The 21,735-nt window shown below is 57.2% G+C and overlaps 1 protein-coding gene across 3 annotated transcripts in view; it reads right to left on the reverse strand.

The window, feature by feature from the left end:
• Positions 1-20,393, reverse strand: part of Arid3a (AT-rich interaction domain 3A) — a 28,118-nt gene extending 7,725 nt beyond the window's left edge. The window contains exons 1-4 of one of the 3 annotated variants that reach the window (XM_038313916.2): positions 20,236-20,393; positions 16,497-17,156; positions 15,684-15,987; positions 224-296 (exon numbers count right to left, since the gene is read on the reverse strand). In XM_038313916.2, coding sequence (XP_038169844.1) covers positions 224-296; positions 15,684-15,987; positions 16,497-16,888 — 769 coding nt within the window. In that variant the 5' untranslated portion in view covers positions 16,889-17,156; positions 20,236-20,393. Of the gene's footprint in view, positions 1-223; positions 297-15,683; positions 15,988-16,496; positions 17,157-19,956; positions 20,046-20,098; positions 20,171-20,235 lie in introns of those variants that run through there. The other 2 variants (XM_038313925.2, XM_038313932.2) reach the window with 2 other exon arrangements.
• Between the last annotated feature and the right edge of the window lie 1,342 nt (positions 20,394-21,735).

The raw sequence follows: 21,735 nt of genomic DNA on the forward strand, positions 1-21,735 counted from the left end.
CCCCTTCCTGCTCCGCGGCTGAAGCCTTGACCCTCCCTGGGCCTCAGTCTCTTCCCTTAGAACACGGATTACGACCTAGCCTGTCCCATCCTAAGGGAGACTTGCGTCTCCTGGGGTCTCCATCCACCCGAAGCTGGGGGCAGTCACAGAGTTTGGGGAGTATTCCCTCATGGGAGGACTGCCTTGTTCCCCATCATACCCTCCTGCCCTGGGAGGTGCTCACCCCGCTTCTGCATGAAGCTGAACAGGTCATCCAGGAACTCCTTCCTCTTGGGGTCTGCGTCCAGTTCATAGAGCTGCAGAGAGTGGGCATGGGTCAGCAGGATGAAGGGACAGGGGTCCCCATGGGGGGGAGGGAGCATGGGTCAGCAGGATGAAGGGATGGGGGTCTCCGTAGGGGGGAGGGAGGATGGGTCAGCAGGATGAAGGGACCAGTCCCCATCAGGGGGAGGGAGGCACTCAGCCAACGCCCCACACAAGCTGCAGGCAGTTCTGACCCCCTCCACTGTGTGCAGGGGTCACTAACCATCGCCCCCACCCGGGCAGGGGGCACCAGGTCCTTCCCTCCTCTCCCGTATTAGAAGCTCTGGGCATGATCCCACAGGAAACCGAGGTGTAGAGACAGTGACAGTTCTGCGGGGCACCCGGGGTCCCCTGGCTTGTCTCCTATGTAGTGTGCCCCTCTGCCCACCCAGGCTGTGGTACCAACCACTGTCACAGGATTGTGTCCTGGGTGCCTCAGGGTACTGGGACTCACTGACTAGCTGGGGAAGTGGGGCGGAGATAATGAGACCCGCTCAGCTGAACACCAGGCCTCAAATTAACTACCAGGAATGCAGCTGGCTGGACTGTGGGGGGCCTTGAAACCACCAATTACACCTGGGTTTGCATGAGCCACCATTTAGTCTCCAAAAGCTTGGTGGGCTCCTCAGGGCAGGCAGCGGAGCCAGCCCCAGATCATCCTTCCAACAACAACTGCCCCCAAGGACTCAGCTTCTCCATCTGCTCAATGGAGGTCATGGACAGGGCGGGCAACCTTCTGCCCTGGGTGGCGGTGGCCGTAGCTGCTAGCTGCCCAACTGTCCAGCTTTGTCTGCACCCCACCCCCGGCCAGCCAGCGCCAGACTGGCCAGCCCACATTCCTAAGTTCAGGGAGGCCGCTCTCCCTCTCCAGGCTGCCTGAGGGATGTGGGGCCTTGCAGGTAACCAGGGCTGCCCTCCCTGCACGGGGCCTCTGGGTGCCCTGCACAAGCACCTGGGGCCAGCTGGAGTCCTCCGTGCCTTCCCAAAGGGGTTCTGCCTTTGCTGGGGGGGTACACAGCATGGGAGAGTGGGGATCCATGGGTGGATGTGCCCCGTAAACAGCAATCACTCAATAAATGCTTTACCCTACAATTTGATTTCCTTGAGGGGCTACCTAGGCAGGGTGGGGCAGGTCATGAATGGGCAAATGACGGGCAGATATGTGACCAGGGGCACGGTCAGAGCCCCCAACTCTGAAGAGGCAGGAAGGACCCACCCCTGGGGGACTTGAGGCCTATGCAAAGTCCGGCATGAACCTTTGCCCGGACAAGGGACAGTCTACAGGGTCCACCACCCTGCTGGGCTTGGTCCCCTGCACAAGACACCATTAGGGCCTCCTTCCTCGGTTTCCTCATCTTCCTTGACAGGCAAAAAAGTGTAGCCAGCCCTTGAGGGTAAGGTTCAGAGGGTGGAGCACTAGCCCAACCCCTAGTACCCCAGAAACCAGGTGTTTCTGTGGTACACACCTGTCAAGCCAGCATTCAGGAGGCAAGGCTGGAGGGTCGTGAGTTCAAAGTCAGCCTGGGCTACAGGAGACCTTGTCTCAAAACAACCATCACCCCCAAAATAACACTTCTATCTTGAGTTTCAAAGCATTGGTGTCTTTGGGGAAACTGAGTCTCACGCGGTGGGCAGCTGCCCCACAAGGGAAGGACACCATGGATGCCATTCTAACAGGAGGGACTGAGGTCTGCAGGGACAGGACATCAATTCAAAGCCATAAAGGGGGACCCAGGGGATCCCCCAGCTGCCTGTGGGGGAAGGGTCAACACAAAGACAGGCCATAAAAGCCCCTTTATGGATATCTGGCCCTCCTGGCTGACCTCTGGGCGGGGAGCGTCCCACCCTGGAGGGCAGGCTCCCGAGGACAGTGTCCAGGCCCCTCTCCCAGCCACAGGCCCAGCAATCTGAGGATTCTTTTGCCTGTTTTTCTCGTCTGGACTCAGACAGAGCACACAGCAGTTGTCTAATAAATGCTCGTTAAATATGCATGATTTCTTACAGTGGGGGTCCACTCCCTGCCAGTAAACCATACTGCTTCATCCACTAACTGGCTTCAGGGTGCCAGGATAAAGGCATACAGCAGGCACTTCCTAGGTGCACACTGCTTTCTCACTCCTCTTCACAGCTACCCAAACACTTCCTCCTTAGGAGCGTGACTCTGGATCACACTGTCCAGCCCCCTCTGATCTCACTAGGGAGATCTTTGTTCTGGGGTTTCAGTTTTTTTGTGGGGGGTTTCAAGACAGCGTTTCTCTGGGTAGCCCTGGCTGTCCTGGAACGTGCTCTGTAGACCAGGCTGGCTCCTCTGCCTCCAGAGTGCCCACTCTTATTTTTCCTTCACGGGGACCTTTCGGCTGTCATTCTCAAATGGTCGTCTGGCTTTTCTAAGACAGAGCTGGAGTCACAGGCCTGAGTGGACACCAAAACCACCCCCTTCCAGACCTGGCTGGCCCTGGGGCCCAGATGCCCATGGTCACATCCATCTGGAGGTTTCTATTCTGACACACCTGGGCAGCCAGGGTCTTTCCCACAAGGGCCCAGGGTGGTGTCCTCAGAGCCAAGGGGCCCTGGCTGTCCCCGGCCGTAAAAAAAAAAAAAAAAAAAAAAAAAAAGGCTGTTCTCTGTGTCTCTGTGTGTGTACATGTGTGAGGGGCCCCGAGAAAACCTTTGCCCCCCAGACTGTGGCAGCCCAGGCCCCCTGCCAGCTCCCCAGGGTTCCAAAGTCCACAGGGCCCCACCTTGGACGGGTGCCAGGCGGGGTGGACCCCAGGAACAAAGACATTCAAGTAGAACCTGGCCTGGCCCCAGGATGGGCACTCCCTGCAGTTACCCAGTTTGGGGTACAACAGGAGACAGAGGGACTGTCTGTGGCCTGAGTTTGACACCCTGGGCCCTGTGATAGGTACATGCCGCCTGATGGGACAGTTTGGGTTTTCTTTTTCTCCTTTTTTTTTGATAGGGGCCCATGAGCCCAGGCTGGCCTTACCTGAAGCAATCCTGACTCTCCAGCAGTGCTGGGACCACAGGGTGTAGCCACCCCAACAACCTGGCTGGAGGGGACTTTCTAAAGCCGCATTAACGCCTGCTGTGGGAACTCAAGCTGTTTTCCTCTTTAGTGATCAGAAAATGCAGATCAGATTTGAGTCAGCACTCCAGCCCCAGGTGAGGGGACAACCCAGAAAAGCCATCTGGGGACACAGGGACCTTGAAGGCCCTGGAGAGCCACTGCCAGATTGGCAGGAACCAGTGAGAGGAAACTGAGTCTCCCTGTACGCAACCCCCCTCCTCTGTGTGGAGTTTCTAAAACAGCTTCTTTTGACCAGGTGCGGTGGCGGGGGTGATACACAAAGATGGCAAACACCTTCAATCCCCGCACTCGGGAGGCAGAGGCAGGCGGATCTCTGAGTTCAAAGCCAGCCTGGTCTACAAGAGCGAGTTCAGAACATCAAGAGCTACAGAGAAACCCTGCCTCTAAACAAAACAAACAGGCCAGAGAGGTGGCTCAAAGGTTAAGAGCACTGGCTGTTCTTCTAAAGGACCTGGGGTTCAGTTCCAAGCACCCATGTGGAGTTTCAAAATCATGCGGGGACCTGGTGCACTCTTCAGACAATGGAGATCGGCCCATCCCCACCATTTAAAAACACCATGCATAAAAACCTGAGATCACATATAATCACATACCTATCTATTCCAGAACATTTCACCACACGAGAGAAAACACCACATTCCTTTCTAGCCCCTGACACTCAACTCCGTGTTGGCCTGTTGGGGCACTGTTACACACTGTGAGGCCTTTTGTGCCTGGGTCTCAGTGAGCACAGTGTCCTCAGGTCCCTCACTGTAAGCGTGTATGGGGAGACCCCACTCCTGTTCCTGGCTAAGTAACATTCCAGTATATGGAGAGACCACACTGTGTGGCCATTCACCTGTCTCTGGGCTCTAGGAGCTTTTTACCCTCTCCACACTGAGGATCTTGATTATTGTATTTTGTCTTCTGGGCTCTGGATAAGACAAGACTTGCAGTAGGGTGGTGGTGGCGCACGCCTTTAATCCCCGCACTCGGGAGGCAGAGGCAGGCGGATCTCTGTGAGTTTGAGGCCAGCCTGGTCTACAAGAGCTAGTTCCAGGACAGGCACCAAAGCTACAGAGAAACCCTGTCTCGAAAAACAAAATACGTTACTTGTAAGGTCTATAACCTACATCCAAACAAAGGCTGTGATGTTCCTCTCTCACCTGCATAAAGTCCCAGCCAGGACAGTCACCGAAACACTTCCTTCTCCCAGCTGCCCATGAGGAAGGGCCTGGACCTTCAGCGCAACCACACATCTCCCCCTCTCCCTCCGCACCAGCCCAGTCTTGCTGGGTGAGTCTCTTCTGGAAGCTCACAATACTTGTCCACTCGGGCCTCTAGGCTGGCTCTACACAGCCCCGCCCAAGGGTTTTTGCCCTGTGCCTGGTCCTCCGTCTATGTCCTCCTCCCACTCCAACAAGGCCCTGGGCACCAACAACTCAGCGTTGGGGGCAGTCTGAAGTCTCCCCTGAGCAGACACGCCCATTATGCCACTGAAGTCACCTGGAACCCACTCTTCACTTGAGGAAACCGAGGCAGAGGTGACCTGTGAATGAGAGGGTGCCAAGGACCAGCTGAGTGCACGACTGACCCTTCTCCATGGAGACCTAGGGTGTGCTGGTACACATCTCACACCCTAGCACTCGGGGTTGAAGCAGGAGAATGGCCATGACTTCCAGGCCAGCCAGGGCTATGTAGGGAGGCCCTGTCTCAACATATCCCATGGACTACACAGCCAAGAAACCAATAAATGAACAAATAAGAATCGAATGGGCTCAGTGGGACCTATAGACAGCGTGGACGGGTGGACATGAACTCAGTAGCTACTCTCCCTGCTTGCGTCTGCATGCCTCAGTTTACCCACCACGGCATTGGGCCACCGTGGCCCAGAGGTAAGAGGAGGCAGCTGGCCGGGCGGTGGTGGCGCACGCCTTTAATCCCAGCACTCGGGAGGCAGGGGCAGGTGGATCTTTGTGAGTTCGAGGCCAGCCTGGTCTACAAGAGCTAGCTCCAGGACAGGCTCCAAAGCTACAGAGAAACCCTGTCTCGAAAAGCAAAAAAAAAAAAAAAAAAAAAAAAAAAGAAAAGAAAAGAAAAGAAAAAGAAAGAGGAGGCAGCTGGCCAGAGGACAGGGTAGTCAGGTTGGAGATTTGGGGTTATTTTCATATTTGGAAACCCCAGAAGTTTTGCTGCCATTACTGAATACTCTCGGTATATGAGGCCAATGATGCACGGTTAGACATTTATAACCACACCTAAGGACCGGGCCAGCAGCAGAGACTAAACCACAACACTGTGAAGATGGCAAAGGGTTGTCTCCCAGCTGCACAAGAGACCAGGCAGGAGGACTGCAGGTTCAAGGCAACCCTAGGTATCTCAGTGAGACCCTGTCTCAAAATGAAGAGAGGACCAGAGATGTTAGGGTGGAGCCCCATCCAGAATCCTCCAGTGAGGGGCTGGGGCGTGGTCAGTGTGGAGCCCCGCCCAGAATCCTCCAGTGAGGGGCTGGGGGCGTGGTCAATATGGAGCCCCGCCTAGAATCCCCAGTGTGGGGCTGGGGGCGTTGCCAGGGTGGGCAGTTAGTTACTGAACTGAACAGGCTTGAGGCCGAGTTTTTTCCCAGAAACTGATGCTGGGGATGGAAGTGTAAGTACCATGTCATCCCAGGAGCCAGGAACTCTGCACACAGCAAGGTCAGCATGAATGTGCCACCCCGCTGCTCCAGCTCTCTCTCCTGGGGTGGGGGGAGCTCTTTTGTCCACACGGTGGCCTCAGGCTGCACCTGAGGGCTAGGGGCTTCCCCTCCCAGCTGGCCTCTGGGCTTTTTCATTTCCCGTCAGTTCTGTGGGCACCAGGGGCCAGCTCTGGCTCTCAGGAAATTGGGGAAGTGATTCTGGGCTGGGTCAAACATCTGTCTGTTCAGCTGCCTCCGATGGAGGCTGGCCTCAGAACACACAGCATGCCCCACCCACGAGGCAGATATTAATAGTCCTTCTGAAATGACCACTCGGAGCCGCAGGAGTGGCTGCCACAGATGCAGGCCCCTGGGTTCTGACTGCAGGGGAGCGTGCAGGCCTCCAACCCGCCTTTCTCTCCCGAGTGGACAGGTTTGATCAGGAGCCTCTTTTTGTGTGTGGGGGGGTGGGGGGCTGTGCCCAGAGCTTCCAAACTGAGAACAAGACACAGCAAAGGTCAATCCCAAGGGAGAGCTGGGTGGGAACAAAACTGCTCAGGTGCTAGCCTGCTTTACAACAGGGAAACTGAGGCACAGGGATTAGGCAGTCCTGGGGTCAACAATGGGGAGAGAAGTGCTGCCAGAAAGTGCGAAGAAGCTTGTGTGGAAGAGCCCACGGTGACCTCCCTAAACTCCAACACAGAAGCAAAAAAAAAAACCAAAAAACAAAAAAACCACGCAAGAGCCAAGATGGAGCCCTCCAGAGACTTGGTGGACCTCACAGAGATCAGCAAAAAACAATGCCTGGAGGAGGCTGGAGAGATGGCTCAGAGGTTAAGAGCATTGCCTGCTCTTCCAAAGGTCCTGAGTTCAATTCCCAGCAACCACACAGTGGCTCACAACCATCTATAATGGGGTCTGGTGCCCTCTTCTGGCCTGCAAAATGTTATATACATAATAAATAAATATTTAAAAAAAAAAAAAACAAAAAACAATGCCTGGTGTGAGCCAGGCCTTTAATCCCAGCACTCGGGAGGCGGGGGTTGAGTTCCAGACCAGCCTGGTCTACAAGAGCTAGTTCCAGGACAGGCTCTAAAGCTGCAGAGAAACCCTGTCTCGAAAAACCAAAAACAAAACAAAACAAAAACAATGCCCATCACTCTGGAACATGCAGGAGGGTGATTCAAGGATCAGAAAGATGCCAGGCATTGTGGCATAACTCGGTGATCTCAGCTACTGGGGAGGTTGAGGCAGGAAAATCACAGTAAGTCCAGGATGGCTTGGAACACTTATTGAGACCCTATCTCAAAATGCAGTGTGTAAAAAATGTGTTGGGCCGTGGTCATGGTGGAGCTCCCCCTAGAATACCACCCCCCCACACCCCCCCTGAGGGTCTGGGGGCGTGGTCAGCGTGGAGCCCCGCCTAGAATCCCCAGTGATGGGCTGGGGGCGTGGTCAGGGCAGAACCCCTCCTAAAATCCCCCCATGAGGGGCATGGTCAGGCTGGAGCCCCGCCTAGAATAACTCCTGTATAATCTGGACTCCCCTGTTGGCTAATGTGTGTCTGAGACCCAGGGCTATCATACTGGATTCTCAGGATAGGACTTGGGGACAGGTGTCCCTTCCCTGGCTGCACAACAGGTGACAGACAGGCTGGAGCTTAAGTCCTAAGACAGAAATGGGCTACCTTCCATTTAGAGTCCCCATACTGTGAGCCAAGGATAGCTGACACCCAGCCCAAGGTGGAGGCTCTGAACACCTGCTTCCTGCTGCAGGGAGCTCCCATCACTGGAAAAGGCAGGGTGGATAAACACGGGTAAATACCGCCAGTGCCCATTCCACGCTCTGTGCCTTTGCTATGGGAGCCAGATGTGGAGGCAGACAGACACTCATTAACCAGATCCTGACCAGTGTCAGCACTCAGCCGCGCTCAGGACATCAGTTTTGTCTGCTCTACAGAGGACAGAGGGGTAGACAGACAGGATGGTAAGCATGCCCTGGGACGACTGGGTCTGCCTCCTAATCCCCCAGACCCCGTCTGGCAATACCCCAAGTCCACCCAACCTGTGGCTCTAGGATTCTCGCAACAAGACTGAAAGACACATACATCATGGCTACACACAAAGCCACAGATGACACAGCCTGGGTGGAGATGCTGGGCACAGCTGGGCATAGCTGTCTCCCTAAGCCAGACGTGAAGACACGCCTACCTCCCCCAGACTGGACCCCCATCCCATGGAGACAGTGGCACAGAGAGGCCCACCCCACCCACCTATCCCACTGCATCTCACAGGGACCTCTACAGCAGGGTTCTTTTTTGGTTTGGTGTAGAAGGGGTTTGTCTGTGTAGCCCTTTCTGTTCTGGGGTTTGCTCCCTTAGAAGAGAAGTCCCTTCTAGGATTTCAGGAGGGGTTATATAAGACTATAGCTAGAGAAAGCAGGCACCGAGGAATTCTAGGTAGGCTGGCCTAGAACTCATTCTGCTGCCCTCTGCCTCTCACATGCTGGGATTAAGGGCGTGTGCCTTACAGCCGGGTTCTTGTCTATGACTACACGGTATGTAACGGCATTCCACTAACGCTCATGGAAGGACTGCCAGGACTCAGGACGAGACAGCACGTATAAAGAACCGACAAGGTCCACTCCTGCCTCCACCGTGCCAGCAATTATGAGCCCCCACGAGCACCCACTGAACCTAGCTCCGTTTGTGGTTTTGAAATGAGAAACCCTACTGCGTAGTCCAGCTTCAAAGTAGCAATCCATAGCCAGGCAGTGGTGGCACACGCCTTTAATCCCCACACTTAGGAGGCAGAAGCAGGCAGATCTCTGTGAGTTCGAGGCCAACCTGGTCTACAGAGCCAGTTCCAGAACAGCTAGGGCTACATAGAGAAATTGCTTCAAAAAACAAAACGAAATTAAATAAAGGCAATCCTCCTTCCTCTGCTGCCTGATCTCAGCACATCTGAGTCCATGACCGGAAGCAGATCCCCAGGGGTGGCCAGGGAGCTGACCCCACTAGCCAGTCATCCGCCCCCTCAAGGACTCACAGACCCTGGCCTGGCCCTGATCACGGGGCAAGGCCGTGTCCTCAGACCTGGCCCTTCAATGGACACATTAGTTACCGTTTAACCCTGTGACCCCCAATTGTCCCCTGGCCATGTGCAGCCAGGCGAGCTGGAAGGGGCGGGCCACCACCACCCCATGCGTGCCACCCACCAGGCCACACGGGCTGTTCCTGGGCTAGTTCTGAGAAGGAAAGAGGTTGGTCATGCTTGACAGCCGTCGGGGGCCACGCTGGGAGCTGAGAGCCGTCGGGGGCCATGTCTCTCCAAGTGCCATGTCTGCTGTAGTCTGTGGTCCTGTGGTCCTGGCGGGACAACTGTTTGTAGGAGTTGACAGCTGCCTCCCCAAAAAACAGGCCTCAGTGACAAGCAGGGTAACTGTGGGGGTGGGTCAGGCAGAGCCCTGGCCAGGCTGGTTCTATCCACACCTCAGTTACCATAGGCAGTGCCTTCATGTGGCCAACGCAGGACAACATGGGCAGCGGCTGGCAGCTGACCTGTGTGTGCCCAGGGAATTTTAGAATTAGTGACCAGAGCCATGCACCCTGCAAGGAGATGGGTAACAGTATCTCACTACTACCGTGTTCTCAGACCAGGGTGAGCATGCACCTGCCCAGGAGGTGCACACGACACATATAGACAGAAAGATACACAAACACATATGCTCGCAGACAGACACACGCACAGATAACACGTACACAGACACACACAGACACAGGCATACATACACAGATACACAGACACATAGATACACACACAGACACACACACAGACACACACAGACACACACACAGACATAGACATACACACACAGATACACACACACAGACACACAGACACAGGCATATACACAGATGCACACACAGAGACACATAGATACATACACATACATATATACACAGACACACACATACAGACATAGACATATACACACACACATAGACACACACAGATACAGGCACACACAGACACAGAGACACACACACAGAGACACACACAGACACAGGCATATACACAGATACAGAGACACATAGATACATACACATACATATACACACAGACACACAGACACATAGATACATACACATACATACATAGACACATGTACCGACACATAATTGGCCCAAGGAACAGTTCCAAAGACACGGGGAGGTTGGTCTGAGTGGCCCAGTGTGGTCCCTGCACCCACAGTCACAAAGGCATGGACTCCGCCTACTAGGCTCATCGCTGTCCTGTCTGCACGTCCAGTTCAAACTCAGCCACCACACCCTCTTGAGGGTGGCAGCTTCGGGGACACCGCTCCCTCTGCCACAGCGTGTATTATTAGAAAGCGTGGGGCGGGACCGCGCTTGGCAATGGGTCACAGGGTGGGGAGCCTGGCCAGCGGCGGTGACCCGGTGGCCAAGTTGGCGGCATAGGAACCAGATAAGGTTCTTCCGGCTGAGTCAGCATGGTTCCCGGGGTTGGCACGGGTCGGGGCGCAGTGCCAGGGCTGGTGGGCAGGTACCCTCCTGTGCCTGCCACAGCTCGCTGGCTCGGCGCCAGTAGCCACAGCGACTTTGATGAGGCGGCCCCGGGGCTTCCCAACACCTCCAGTCCCTGACACCCCAGCGCACGGGACTCCTGAGCCCCAGGAACTCCGGGCTAGGGCTAGCCGCCAAGACTGGCTGTCAGCCCAGAGACAAACATGCCCCAGACATCGACAATGACGACAAAGACGATGCTGCCCTCAGAAGCAGGAGCCTGACCTCTGGGCCACTATCCGGGTGGCTGGGTCTGCCTGGCTCTCCCTTTTCTATAGAAAATGGTAGCCTATGCTTCACCTCCAGGCCCCCTCTAGTCCCTGCCTCTGGGTCTATCCGGCACCTCTTTCCTCCACTGCTCCACCAAGGCTAATTCCGGTTTTCCAGAATGTTCTCCTAGAAGTAGACCCTGTTTTTCTTGCTTGGTCAGTGGACTCTTAAGACACTCAGCAAAGCCCCAGCCATCATGTCCCTTCCTGTGCAGCGTTATGTCCCCAAGGCAAGACAGGGAACAAGCACCCACCTCCTCCCTTGTGGCCCCAGAGGGCTCACAGCTTCGTGAGAGCCCGGGGCGGACACACCAGGTGACAGGGATGGGACCCGTCAGCCCCACCCAGAGCCCCCACCTCTAACACCTGGCTGCCTGTCCATTTCCCTGTGCGAGGGAGGAAAGAAACAGCCACAGCCACCACGGCAGCCCTCCCTCTGGCAGAAGGCCTCCCGGGACGCGGCCCGTTTTCCCTGGAGTGCTGTCTGCTCTCCTAGAATTAGAAGCAGACTTTAGTGGGAGAGGACAAGACGGCTTAGAGGTACAGGATCTTACAGCCAACCCCCGTGACCCGAGTTCAGGTCCCCATTAAGACACACACACAAGGGGCTGGAGAGATGGCTCAGAGGTTAAGAGCTCTCCTGCTCTACCAAAGGTCCTGAGTTCAATTCCCAGCAACCACATGGTGGCTCACAACCATCTGTAATGGGGTCTGGTGCCCTCTTCTCACCTGCAGGCATACACACAGACAGAATATTGTATATATAATAAATAAATAAATATTTAAAAAAAAAAAGACACACAAGAAGGCAAGAGTGGACTCCTCTGACCTCCACACGAGCTATGATGCACATGCCCTGCTCACTCAAAGTAAAGAAAGAAATGTCAATCTTTTTCAACGTGTTAGGGTTAGGAAGGGAGGGTGGAGGGGTGTGCCTGGGAGGATGGAGAGTTCTGGGCCAGCCTGGGCTATAGCACCAGGTTCTGAGTCTAGATGTGAGAGCATGCTAACCCCCGACCTGCCAGGGACTCCCTGTCTCAGTGAGGCCACAGTCACCAGGTGCTATATCCATCCATCCACCCTGGGCCAGATTCTGAGGGGGGGCTGGGGGCAGTGAGTCCTTCCGACGTGGGACTATTACAATCCTGTGCCTCAGTTTCCCTTCTAGTCCCTTCCTTGTAGGATGAGTAAGGATCCCACTCACTTTTCTTTTTTTGTAGCAGGGTCTCGGGGAACCAGGATATAGCTCAGGTATGAACTTCTGCCTCCCACTCCCTAGTGCTGAATGAGATGCATGCCACCATGCCTGGAGTGGGCACGCAGGGCCTCGTGCATGCAAGGCCAGAGCTCGGCTCTATTTGTTTATTTTTGAGACAGAGTTTTGCGCTAGAGCCTAGGCTGGTCTTGAACTCCTCAATGCTCCTGCCTCAGGCTCTCTTGGGCTAGGTGACAGGCATGTGCCACCACAGTTGGGCTTCCTATTTCTGAGGTCAGGCATGGGTTCCACAGTGAGCAGGAGGTGATGGGTGTGGCTGGGGAAGACCGGCCCTGCACAAGGGAACTTGGACAGACAGCTGCCGTCCACAGAACTCCTAATAGGCACCTTCTGATTGCTGTTCTACCTAGCAATTTCACTTCAGGTACACGCCCATGAGGACCAAGAATAAACCCATGGAGGGAGAGCTGCAGAGCCAAAAGGTGGAAACAGCCCGGTATCCGGCCCAGAAGGAACAGCCCACACGCCAGGGTAAACAGGAACAGGGACTCTGACATACCACGGAGTGGAGTCTTGACACTGTGCTCAGAGAGACCCTGACATGCCCCAGAAGTGTCCAGAACGGGACATGAATGTAGGGAGCTATGTAGGAGACAGGTAACCATGCTGTGGGGATGGAGCTGGAGAGACCTAAATATTCTGAACCAGACAGGAGATCTGTCCGTTTATGATCTTGAACCCATGAACGAGCTAAAGGCCAGGCACGGCAGTGCATGCATGCCCATTATCTTGGGATCCAGGAATCTGAGGCAGGAGAGCATTCCCGGACTACACACCAAGACTCAGCCTCAGAAAAAAAACCTGGGTGTGGTGGTGCCCATCTTTAATCTCAGCACACGGGAGGCACAGGCAGGGGGATCCCTGTGAGTTCAAAGCCAGCCTGGGCTACAGAGTGAGTTCCAGGACAGCCAGGGCTCCAGAGAGAAACCCTGTCTTGGGAAAACAAGAAGAAACCCTCACAGAAGACTGCCAGCTTAAAAAAATCCCAGCGAGGCCACTCCAAGCCAGGGTGTGGCCGCAGAGGGACAGGAAGGCCACAGGATGTGCGTCCAATGCCAGGAGGCCCAGATCCTAATCACAGCCACAAACCGCACCCCAGTGTCCCCTCCTCAGACCCACAGCCCAGGGCCAATCCCAGCTGTCTAGGCTCAGCTGGAGGAAACCAGCCGTGGCCAAGACTGGGAAGGAAGACTCGGAGACAGTGCCAAGAGGCCAGCCAGCCAGCACTGCCACGTGCCAGGAAGGGAGTGGGGCAGACACCAGAGTCAACACAGGCCGGGCCTGGGGCTGACATCTGTGGGGCTGGCTGGACCACTGTTGACACAGGCCGCACAGGTGCCAGGCCAGCAGGGCAGAACGTGAAGCTTCTACAAAGGCGGAAAAGGAGTCCCAGAGCACAGGGCTGGCTTCTGCTGACATCATCTCTACATCCAGCACCAAGCAGTCTTGTTTTCCAGAAGGACCACTTGGCCCCTAACACACCGTTGGTTCCCCAGGACCTCTGCCTGGCTCTTTTCTCCCCAGAGATCCCCCTTTCTGAGCTTCCCCAGCCCTGGGGGTAACAGATGCAGGCCACGTGGGTCCATGGGATGCAAAAGCAGGCCCTTACCCAGGGAGCCGCCTCCCCGGCCTTCTGTGTACACAAACCCCCACCCAGGCTGTGTCTCTGCATGACCCCTGACCCTGACCCAGGATATCCTCCAGAAAGGCCCCCACAATGGCTCTCGAAGTCCCCCTTTGTCTCGCTGCACTGGGGGTGGGGGGTGGGGTTGGGGCCTGTTGCCCTTTTTATGCCTAGTCAGTGTGCAGTTGGGCAGGGGGGGGGGGGGGTCTGGTGGCGTGCACAGGGGACACCCGTGATCTGTGACTGTAAGCTGTGACGCGGTTGGGTGGGGATGACCGACTTGCTTGGCGCTGGGGTCTGCAGGGAGCTTGAGCAAATGCCAGGAAAACTGATAAACTTCGCTTGCCCTCAAACTGAGGCGCCAGCTGAAAACCACACACCTAGAGAACTCACAGCTGGAGCCTCTCTGGGCGACAGATCTTTCAACTCCTTACAGAACAGCTCAGAGAAACCGAGGCACTGAGTGGGCTGGAGCCCACACACACCCAGTCAAACACAAATCGTTTTACGTGTGGTGTGTTTCGAGAGAACCTCCTGGGGAGTGGGAGGCCCAGTCTTTAAGCCCACAGCCATCCCCTGGCCTAGTGTGGGACGAGGTCACACCCAGGAGTGGTGATGTCCATTTGACAAGTCAACTGGCAGACTGCCCAGCACACACCTAAGCAAGCCAGGGCGAGCGAGAAGCAGAGATGGAGGACGAGGCCGCCCCGCTCAGCCTGGGCCGTCTCAGCAGGTCCCACGAGGGCGGGCACAGAGGGTTTAATTCTCCTCTCGGTTCCTCGAAGCTATTCTTTGTGCCCCTGGGCCTTTGCATGGCCTCGCCACCAGAACAGGGGTATTTACCACGGCTTGCCCACAAGTACTGGACCCTAACCTAACTTAGCCCCCTTGGTGCCCCAGCTCAATGGCTTCCCGGGCATGCTCCTCCACGTCAGATGATTCTCCAAAGGGCACCAGGCCTGCTCCTTGGTGGCCCCCCAACATCAGAGCTCAGGTCACCTCCAGAAGCCATCCTAATCAGCTGTCACCCCAGGACTCAGCCGAGCTCTGGGGCTACCTTTTGGCCACACAAGACTTAGCTCCAGAGCCAGCCCAGGAGCTGGTTTCCACCCTGGCCACACACCCAGTGGTCGGCTGGGCCAGCTGGCCAGGCTGGAATGTAGGCCCCAGCCGGGCAGGCCAACCATCTGGTTTCCATTGGCCTGCCAACTTCAAAGCTTCCCTGCTGGCCACTTCCTCCAGCTTGCCTGCCTGCAGGGAAGAGCGAGGGCGCCTGAAGGGACTGGCTAGGGCGGTCTGAGCTTCCTTCAGGCCCCTCCCTGGCTCAGGACACCTATGGGGGTCCACGGACACACACACACACACACACACACCCGGGCACTGTAGCTCAGGCCACAGGCCTGCAAACCTCACAGCTCTCCAGAGCCGGACTCTACGGCCTTGCTTCCGGTCACCAAGCCACCTCACACGTGCTGCACATGAGGACACGTGTAAACCACAGGCAGACACCGGGCACCTCCCTCTAGGCTCTCCATGGTATTGTTTGAGGCAGCGTCTCTCACTGACTCAGCTAGCCTACCTGCCGGCAAGCCCCAGGGGTACTCCTGTATCCCAGCACTGGGACCGCAAACACACTCCACTGTGCACAGCGTTCCCCAGGGGTGCTGGAGATCCAAACACAGCACCAACAAACCACCTTTCTACGGAGGAGAGAGTCCCACACTGTCCTCAAAGTTCCTAGTGCCTTGCCCTGACCTGCGTACCTCAGCCACACTCAGGATCTAAGCTGGGCCTTCCCAGGATCCTCATCATGTCTGGGATGTGGGGGTGGCCATGATCAAAGCCCCTCCCAACGGCTGTACCCAAGCGCATGGCCTACCTGTTTGAACTGTTCCTCAAACGTCCAGTCTCCGTGGTCTGGCGGTGGCATCTGGGATGCCGTGTGAGTGGGGTGGGCCTGGCCGGGTCCCAGGCGCTCAGCACCACCCAGCATCCTGGGACCACCATCTCCGCGGAAAGCCCGAGCAGGTTGGGCCTTGTGCGCAAACAGGCCTGCAGAGCCCAGGCTGGCAGACCCTGGCGGGCCCAGGCCCTCCTCCTCCTCTTCCTCAAAGTCATCCTCTTCCTCCTCCTCGTCCTCCTCCCCTAGCTCTTCCAGGTCTTGTTCTTCCCACTTGGGCTTCCTGCAGTGGACACAGAGTACCCTCCGTCAGAGGAGACAGGCAGGTACCACCTGTCTCGGTGGCAAGGCCAGGCCCACCCATTACCCCTGCCTCAGTTTCTCTCTCTGTAAACAAGAGCAGCCACAGGCCTGTCAGGGCTCTGGGTGGGTTCCTGCCCACACCCCACTCTCCCCACTGAACAGATTCTTACAGAGAACCCCAATACATCTTCTCAAAGGTTCTGGCCTCAGGACCTTTGCATGTGTGGCTCCCCACACTCGGCTCACTGTAAATGTTCAACATTCTCCAGTCCCTTCTGTCAACTCACCCCTCCCCCACACCGCAGTCTCATTTCCTCGGCAGCATTCAGCACAGCCACAGAAAACACCGAGTCTCAGGATCCCCGCGTGGCGAACCCAGGAACACAGGTTCATTCGGCAAACACCTGGCCAGTCATGCAGCATCCCCTCAGTAACCCTCCTAGCTCCCATGAAAAACATCAGAAGCTGCCGTCCCCAACCCCAACTCACGTGTCATCATCAGATTCCATGTCCAACAAATGCCCCTCTCCTTCTGTGTGTCCTAGGCCCTCCCGGCCTCTTCCACGCAGGATAGGTGAACCCAGAGTCCCTTCCTGGGCTGTGTCTTCATCTTCGGAGCCAGGAGGCCCATCCTCAGAGCCACCAGGAGAGGATGGATGTCCCAAGCCAGCGGCAGCGGCTCGCATGGCAGCCAGCGCAGCCATCTGCGTCCTATGCATTCGGGCATTCTCAGGCTCCCTGTCCTCATCCATCACAGTGGTCCGAGCCCGGATACCAGTGGGCTCGGGTGGTGGGGGTGCCGGCGGCTGCCGGGCCTCCAGTTCCTGCCGGGCACGCTGCTGCCTCTGAATGAGGGTTTCCATCACAGCCTGCAGCTTCATGGCCCTACGGGCCGGGCCACCCCGGGCACCAGGGGCAGGTGGTAGGGGTGGCCCCTGTGGGGAAGGGTCTTGGCTGCACCGCAGCGTGGGAACCTCGGGGGTGCCGGGACAGTGCAGGGTGGCGGCCGGCAGGGGCAGGGGCAGGGGCCACCAACTCAGGCTGAGGGGGGGTGGGGCATGCCAGGGGCTACCAAAGGGCTCCTTGCTGTCACGTTGGGCACTCAGGGGCAGAAGCTGGTGTCAGGGTCATTCAAGTGCTTGTAGACTCCTGGGGGAACACAAGAGATGAGGTTAGACCACACCTGCACCTCACAGATACATCCCTCCTCAAAATCCCTCACACCTGCTCACGCCCTTCCTATCCACACCTAGGGAGTTTCTGGGTCCCCCCTGGTTAGGCCCACCAGGGACACCATGGGTTATTGTCCCATAAGCAGGACAGTGGGGGAGGGGCCTGGTGTCCTTGCTTTCTTATTGGCTGTACCCCTGTTCTAGACCCTGGAGTGCCTCTGGGTTCTGGATTCTGGCTCTGTCTTCTTCATGTTGCTTAGCCTCAGAGGCCTGGAACCTTGGTCAAGATTATGACCTTGGTGTGTGTACAAGCCTTAGGCAATGTACCCTTCTCACTCATAGCTGCCTCAGAGAGACCTCAGCTGGTCTCTGGACCTGATCTGCCTACTTATGGAGAGAAAGTGGACAGAGTGGACAGCACGCAGGTGACGGTGGGGTCCTGGGGAGGGCGGTCTGTACTGCAGATGGGGGAACCAAAGTTCAGGTCACCCCGGCTGGGGTTTGGCCGGGTATCAGTGTCCTGAGCAGCTCTTCAGAGGACATAGGTCTGGGGGTAAATGTCCCAGAATATGGCATCCAGAAGCCAGCCCCCGGGGTGCAGGTCCCACCTAGCCCAGGCCACACCCTCGACCCCACATAAACCACCAATAAAACAGCGGGAGGAACCCAGCAGGCCTGAAATCAAGGGACCACGGAGGACGACAAAAGTTGAACCCACCTCCCAAACAGAGGGTCTAAAGGGTCACCCTCAGCCTAACCTGAACCCCAAAGTCCATACATGACCCTCGGAACTTACTTCCTGAGCTGTGGGGAGGAAGGGACAACTAAGGGACTTTCTGGACCTAGTCCTCCACCTAGGGGACCCTGCAATGTCTCGAGGCTTCTAATGAGAATGGGGACGTCTGTCCCCTTCCCTAGACATCTGGCCACCCAAACCATGGGGCTCACAGGAGAACTGTGGCAGGTGTGGCCCCAAGGGACCTGTCGGTCTAGGATTCCTGAGACAGGAGATTTTAGAGGCCCCGGCAGTGGAGAAACCATCCGAGACTCAACACACACACCCAGTGGCTGCTGGTCACCACCCCTACCTCCCGACCCCCCACCCTGTCCACCAGACCCAAGAACTGCTGAAGGGGACATTTCTGGACACGGTTTGACATGGCCCATCTCCGTCCCCTGCCTCTGACAACTTGGAGCTGCTGAACTCACAGCCATACAGAAATGCGGAAAGGGACACTTTGGAGCGGGGTGGGGAACACACAGGGAAAAGGCTAGAGGAAGCCCCTCTCCCAGACTCTGTCCCCCCCCCCCCAGGCCTGCTTGGTTTAATGACCCTTCCTGGTGGAGGGGTGGGGGAAGGGGAACAGGGCAGGCCTCCACTGCTGGGGCTAGTAGTGGGTGGAGGGAGGTAGGTGGGAACCCCAGAACTGCCCCTAGGCCAGCCTGGACGAACCCCCTACGCTCCAGGGGTACCATTACCCCTAATCTGCTGTTGCTCATCCTTGGAGAGCCTTCCCGCCCAGCTCTTTGTCCTTAGCCCCCACCCTCAATTTACGACACCCTCAGAGAGCCAGGACTGGGTAGCTGGTGTTTGGGGGGGGGGGAGCAGGCTGGGGTGGGGGCTGGGAGGAGACTCAGAGCCACACCCTCATCCCCCACTACCACCACCACCTCCAGGCTTGGGGGGGGGGAAGAGAGAGAGAGAGAGAGAGAGAGAGAGAGAGAGGGAGAGAGAGAGAGAGGTCACCAGCTCGGCCAGGCCTTGCAAAACACGGTTATTTGGAGTTGTGCAAGGCCAGGGCCCGAGGGTGGCGAAAGGGGCCCCTCTCTCCTCCCAGGGAGGTGGAGGGGGAAGGGCAGGAGCTGGGGAGGGGTCTGGGAAAGAGGGCACCGTGTTCCCCCTCACTAGGAGACGTGTGCAAAAACACATTCCAGTAAGTCCTAGTAGTCAGAGGACAAATATAACAACAAGACAAACGAAAACCCCTAAGATAGTCGGGATTTCAAAGGCTTCTTGGAAAGAGCGCTCAGGAGGGTGTGGGGGGGGAGGAACCCCTGCTGCCCAAGTCGTAAAAAACGGAAGATATTTGACAAACCGGCTGCGAGTTGACACACGCGCGCGCACTCCGCGCTTCCTGCCCCCTCTTTTGTGTCCGGGGGGTAGGGGGGTCCCGGGACCCCGTGGGAAGGATCGGGATGGGTGCACCCCGCGGGAGGAGAGGGGACCCCATTGGTGCCCTGGAGCTAGGGAGCGAAGGGGGAGAGTCGGCGAACCCCGTTGGACACAGGGTTTTGGAGGAGAAATAGAACCGAAGGCACCGGGGCGTGGCGCCGCGCCCGGTCTGGGATTTTCCCAAGCACTTGGGAAGGAAAGCTGAGGCAGGGGGATGGCCTTGAGTTCCAGGCCAGTCTGCACTTTAAGCGGAGTTCTAGGTCAGCCTGGACTACACGGTGAAATCCTAGCTCCAAACATTAAATATATGTTTTTTAAGGAAGAAAACGCGAGATGAAGTCCCCAGAGCGCAGCCCCCAGCCCCCGCGTACACACGCGCACACACCCCGGGTCCGCTTCCTTCCGCCAGGGGACAGCGCGCACTCGCGACCCCCGCGAGCCCGGACACTCGCGGACCGGATGAAGGTCTCCAAGGTCTACGGCCGCGACAGTCGGTCGAGTCACCCACCCAGCCCTACACCCCCACACGCATCCCTGCCTAACTTTGGAGACCCCACAATTGTCGGTTTCCAGGGTGCTGGAGCCGCGCTGCAAAAGGCCTTACCGAGACTGCTCGAGATGGCCCGGGAGGCGCATGACCGGGTGCCCGGAGTCCAGCCCGGTGGTGGCCTCCGGTGGCCTCTCTCCCCTCTGGCCTCCCCCTGATGCCCGGTGCACGCTCCCGGTTCCGGGGTCACCCGCCTCACCGAATCTCCAGGCCGTGTCTACACCTCCATCCGTCCGATAGGGACGAGGTCTCCGCGCGCGACCGGCCCCCCGCCCCGCCCCTCCCCCACCCGGCAGACGAATCGCCGAGTGACAAATTGCTCTCAGATGCAAATACCTCGCCGGTGATTCAGCAGCCCCGGGGACTCAGGGGAAGGTGGTGGGTGTCTCTCCGAGGTCCCCCTTTCCAAGCTTCCCAAGACCTCCCCGGGTTCCCCCCTCCAACTCAATTTACGGACGCCCACGATGGGAGAAGGTGGAGGGCAGCTGGAAAGCCGCGACAGAGGGACGGAAAATATCAGGTCGCGGCCCCTTTAAATGATAATAAATAATAAAAGGAAAGGGGAACCGGGCAGAGAGACGCCCCGCCCCTAGTTTAGGGACTGTGTGCAAAGTGCACGCCGCAGCCCACGGCGCAGAGGCCGCGGGCGGAGGGCGGGGCCGCAAGGGCGCCGTCGAGGGGAATCAAGGGTTTCGGGGGTTCCTCACCCCACCTGGGAGCGGAAAGCCGGCTGGGTCCCTGCTCGTTTCCTGGTTTCACCCACGTGAGATGGACCAGCCGAGCTCGGCGCTGGACCTCCTGCCCACTGCGTTTCCCGAACTTTTCCAGCCCGGGTCTCCACGTCTCAGAAATGGGCTTAAAATCCCGGGAGAGGCCTGAGCTGCGGGGGCGGGGACGCTTGCGGGAGAGTGCGCGGCGTGCGCAAAAGCACGGAGTTGGGCTGCGCGCGCGCGCGTTCGAGGAAATGCGAGGACCCGTGACGACCCCGCCTAGGAAGGAGGGCGGGCGGGAGGGCGGGAGGGAGGACCGACCTTCAGCCTGCTTGGCCCACCGCGTGCGGCTCGGTAGAGTGCCCGCTTCTTAGGCCCCCATTTTGCGGGATGGGAAACTGAGGCATGGTGTGAGCTCAGCCCAGAGTTACCTAGTGTGTAGCGTCCGTGCTCAGGGCAACCCCCCCACTTCTGCAAGCTCCCCTGGGCAGTGCAGGGCAAGTCTGGTGTGGTGGGGTGATTCCGGACCCGTCCCCGGAGTCCGGCTAGAATCCTAGACCGTCAGGCTCGACGCCGCAGGTGGCTGCAGACTTCACCTTCCACACCTTGACCTGTTGGGGCGTGGCCCCAGGGAGGAGCCTGCACGTGCCGCCGCGGTCCTGCAGCATCACGGGGCCTGCAGATCTTTCTCTCAACCTGTGCGGTGGATGAGCACACTAATCCCAACATCTTGTGGGTCCCCCCTGAGTTTGGACAGCACCCCCCAAAACATACTGACCCTAGTGCCTAGATAGTGAATGCAACCAAAATGTTATATATGCTACTTTATATATAAACTATCACGGTATGTGAATGACAATGAAGTTTATGCCCTGGCAGTGCAGAAGCAGGCATGGGCAGCCCTTTTATGCCGGCTCAGTTGAATTTGTCCGTGTTGGGTTTCATGGTCTAAGCTGATGAGGACGACTGGCCAGTCTCTTCCTCATATAGCTGTGTGTGTGTGTGTGTGTGTGTGTGTGTGTGTGTGTGTGTATGTATGTATGTAAACGGAGTCTATGCACCACGGGCGCAGCCCTACCTGTCTATGTAGACCAGGCTGGGCCTGAACTCACAGTTCTGCCACCAT

The sequence above is a fragment of the Arvicola amphibius genome, chromosome 1 (genome assembly GCF_903992535.2).
Source record: "Arvicola amphibius chromosome 1, mArvAmp1.2, whole genome shotgun sequence".
Classification (NCBI taxonomy): Eukaryota; Metazoa; Chordata; class Mammalia; order Rodentia; family Cricetidae; genus Arvicola; species Arvicola amphibius.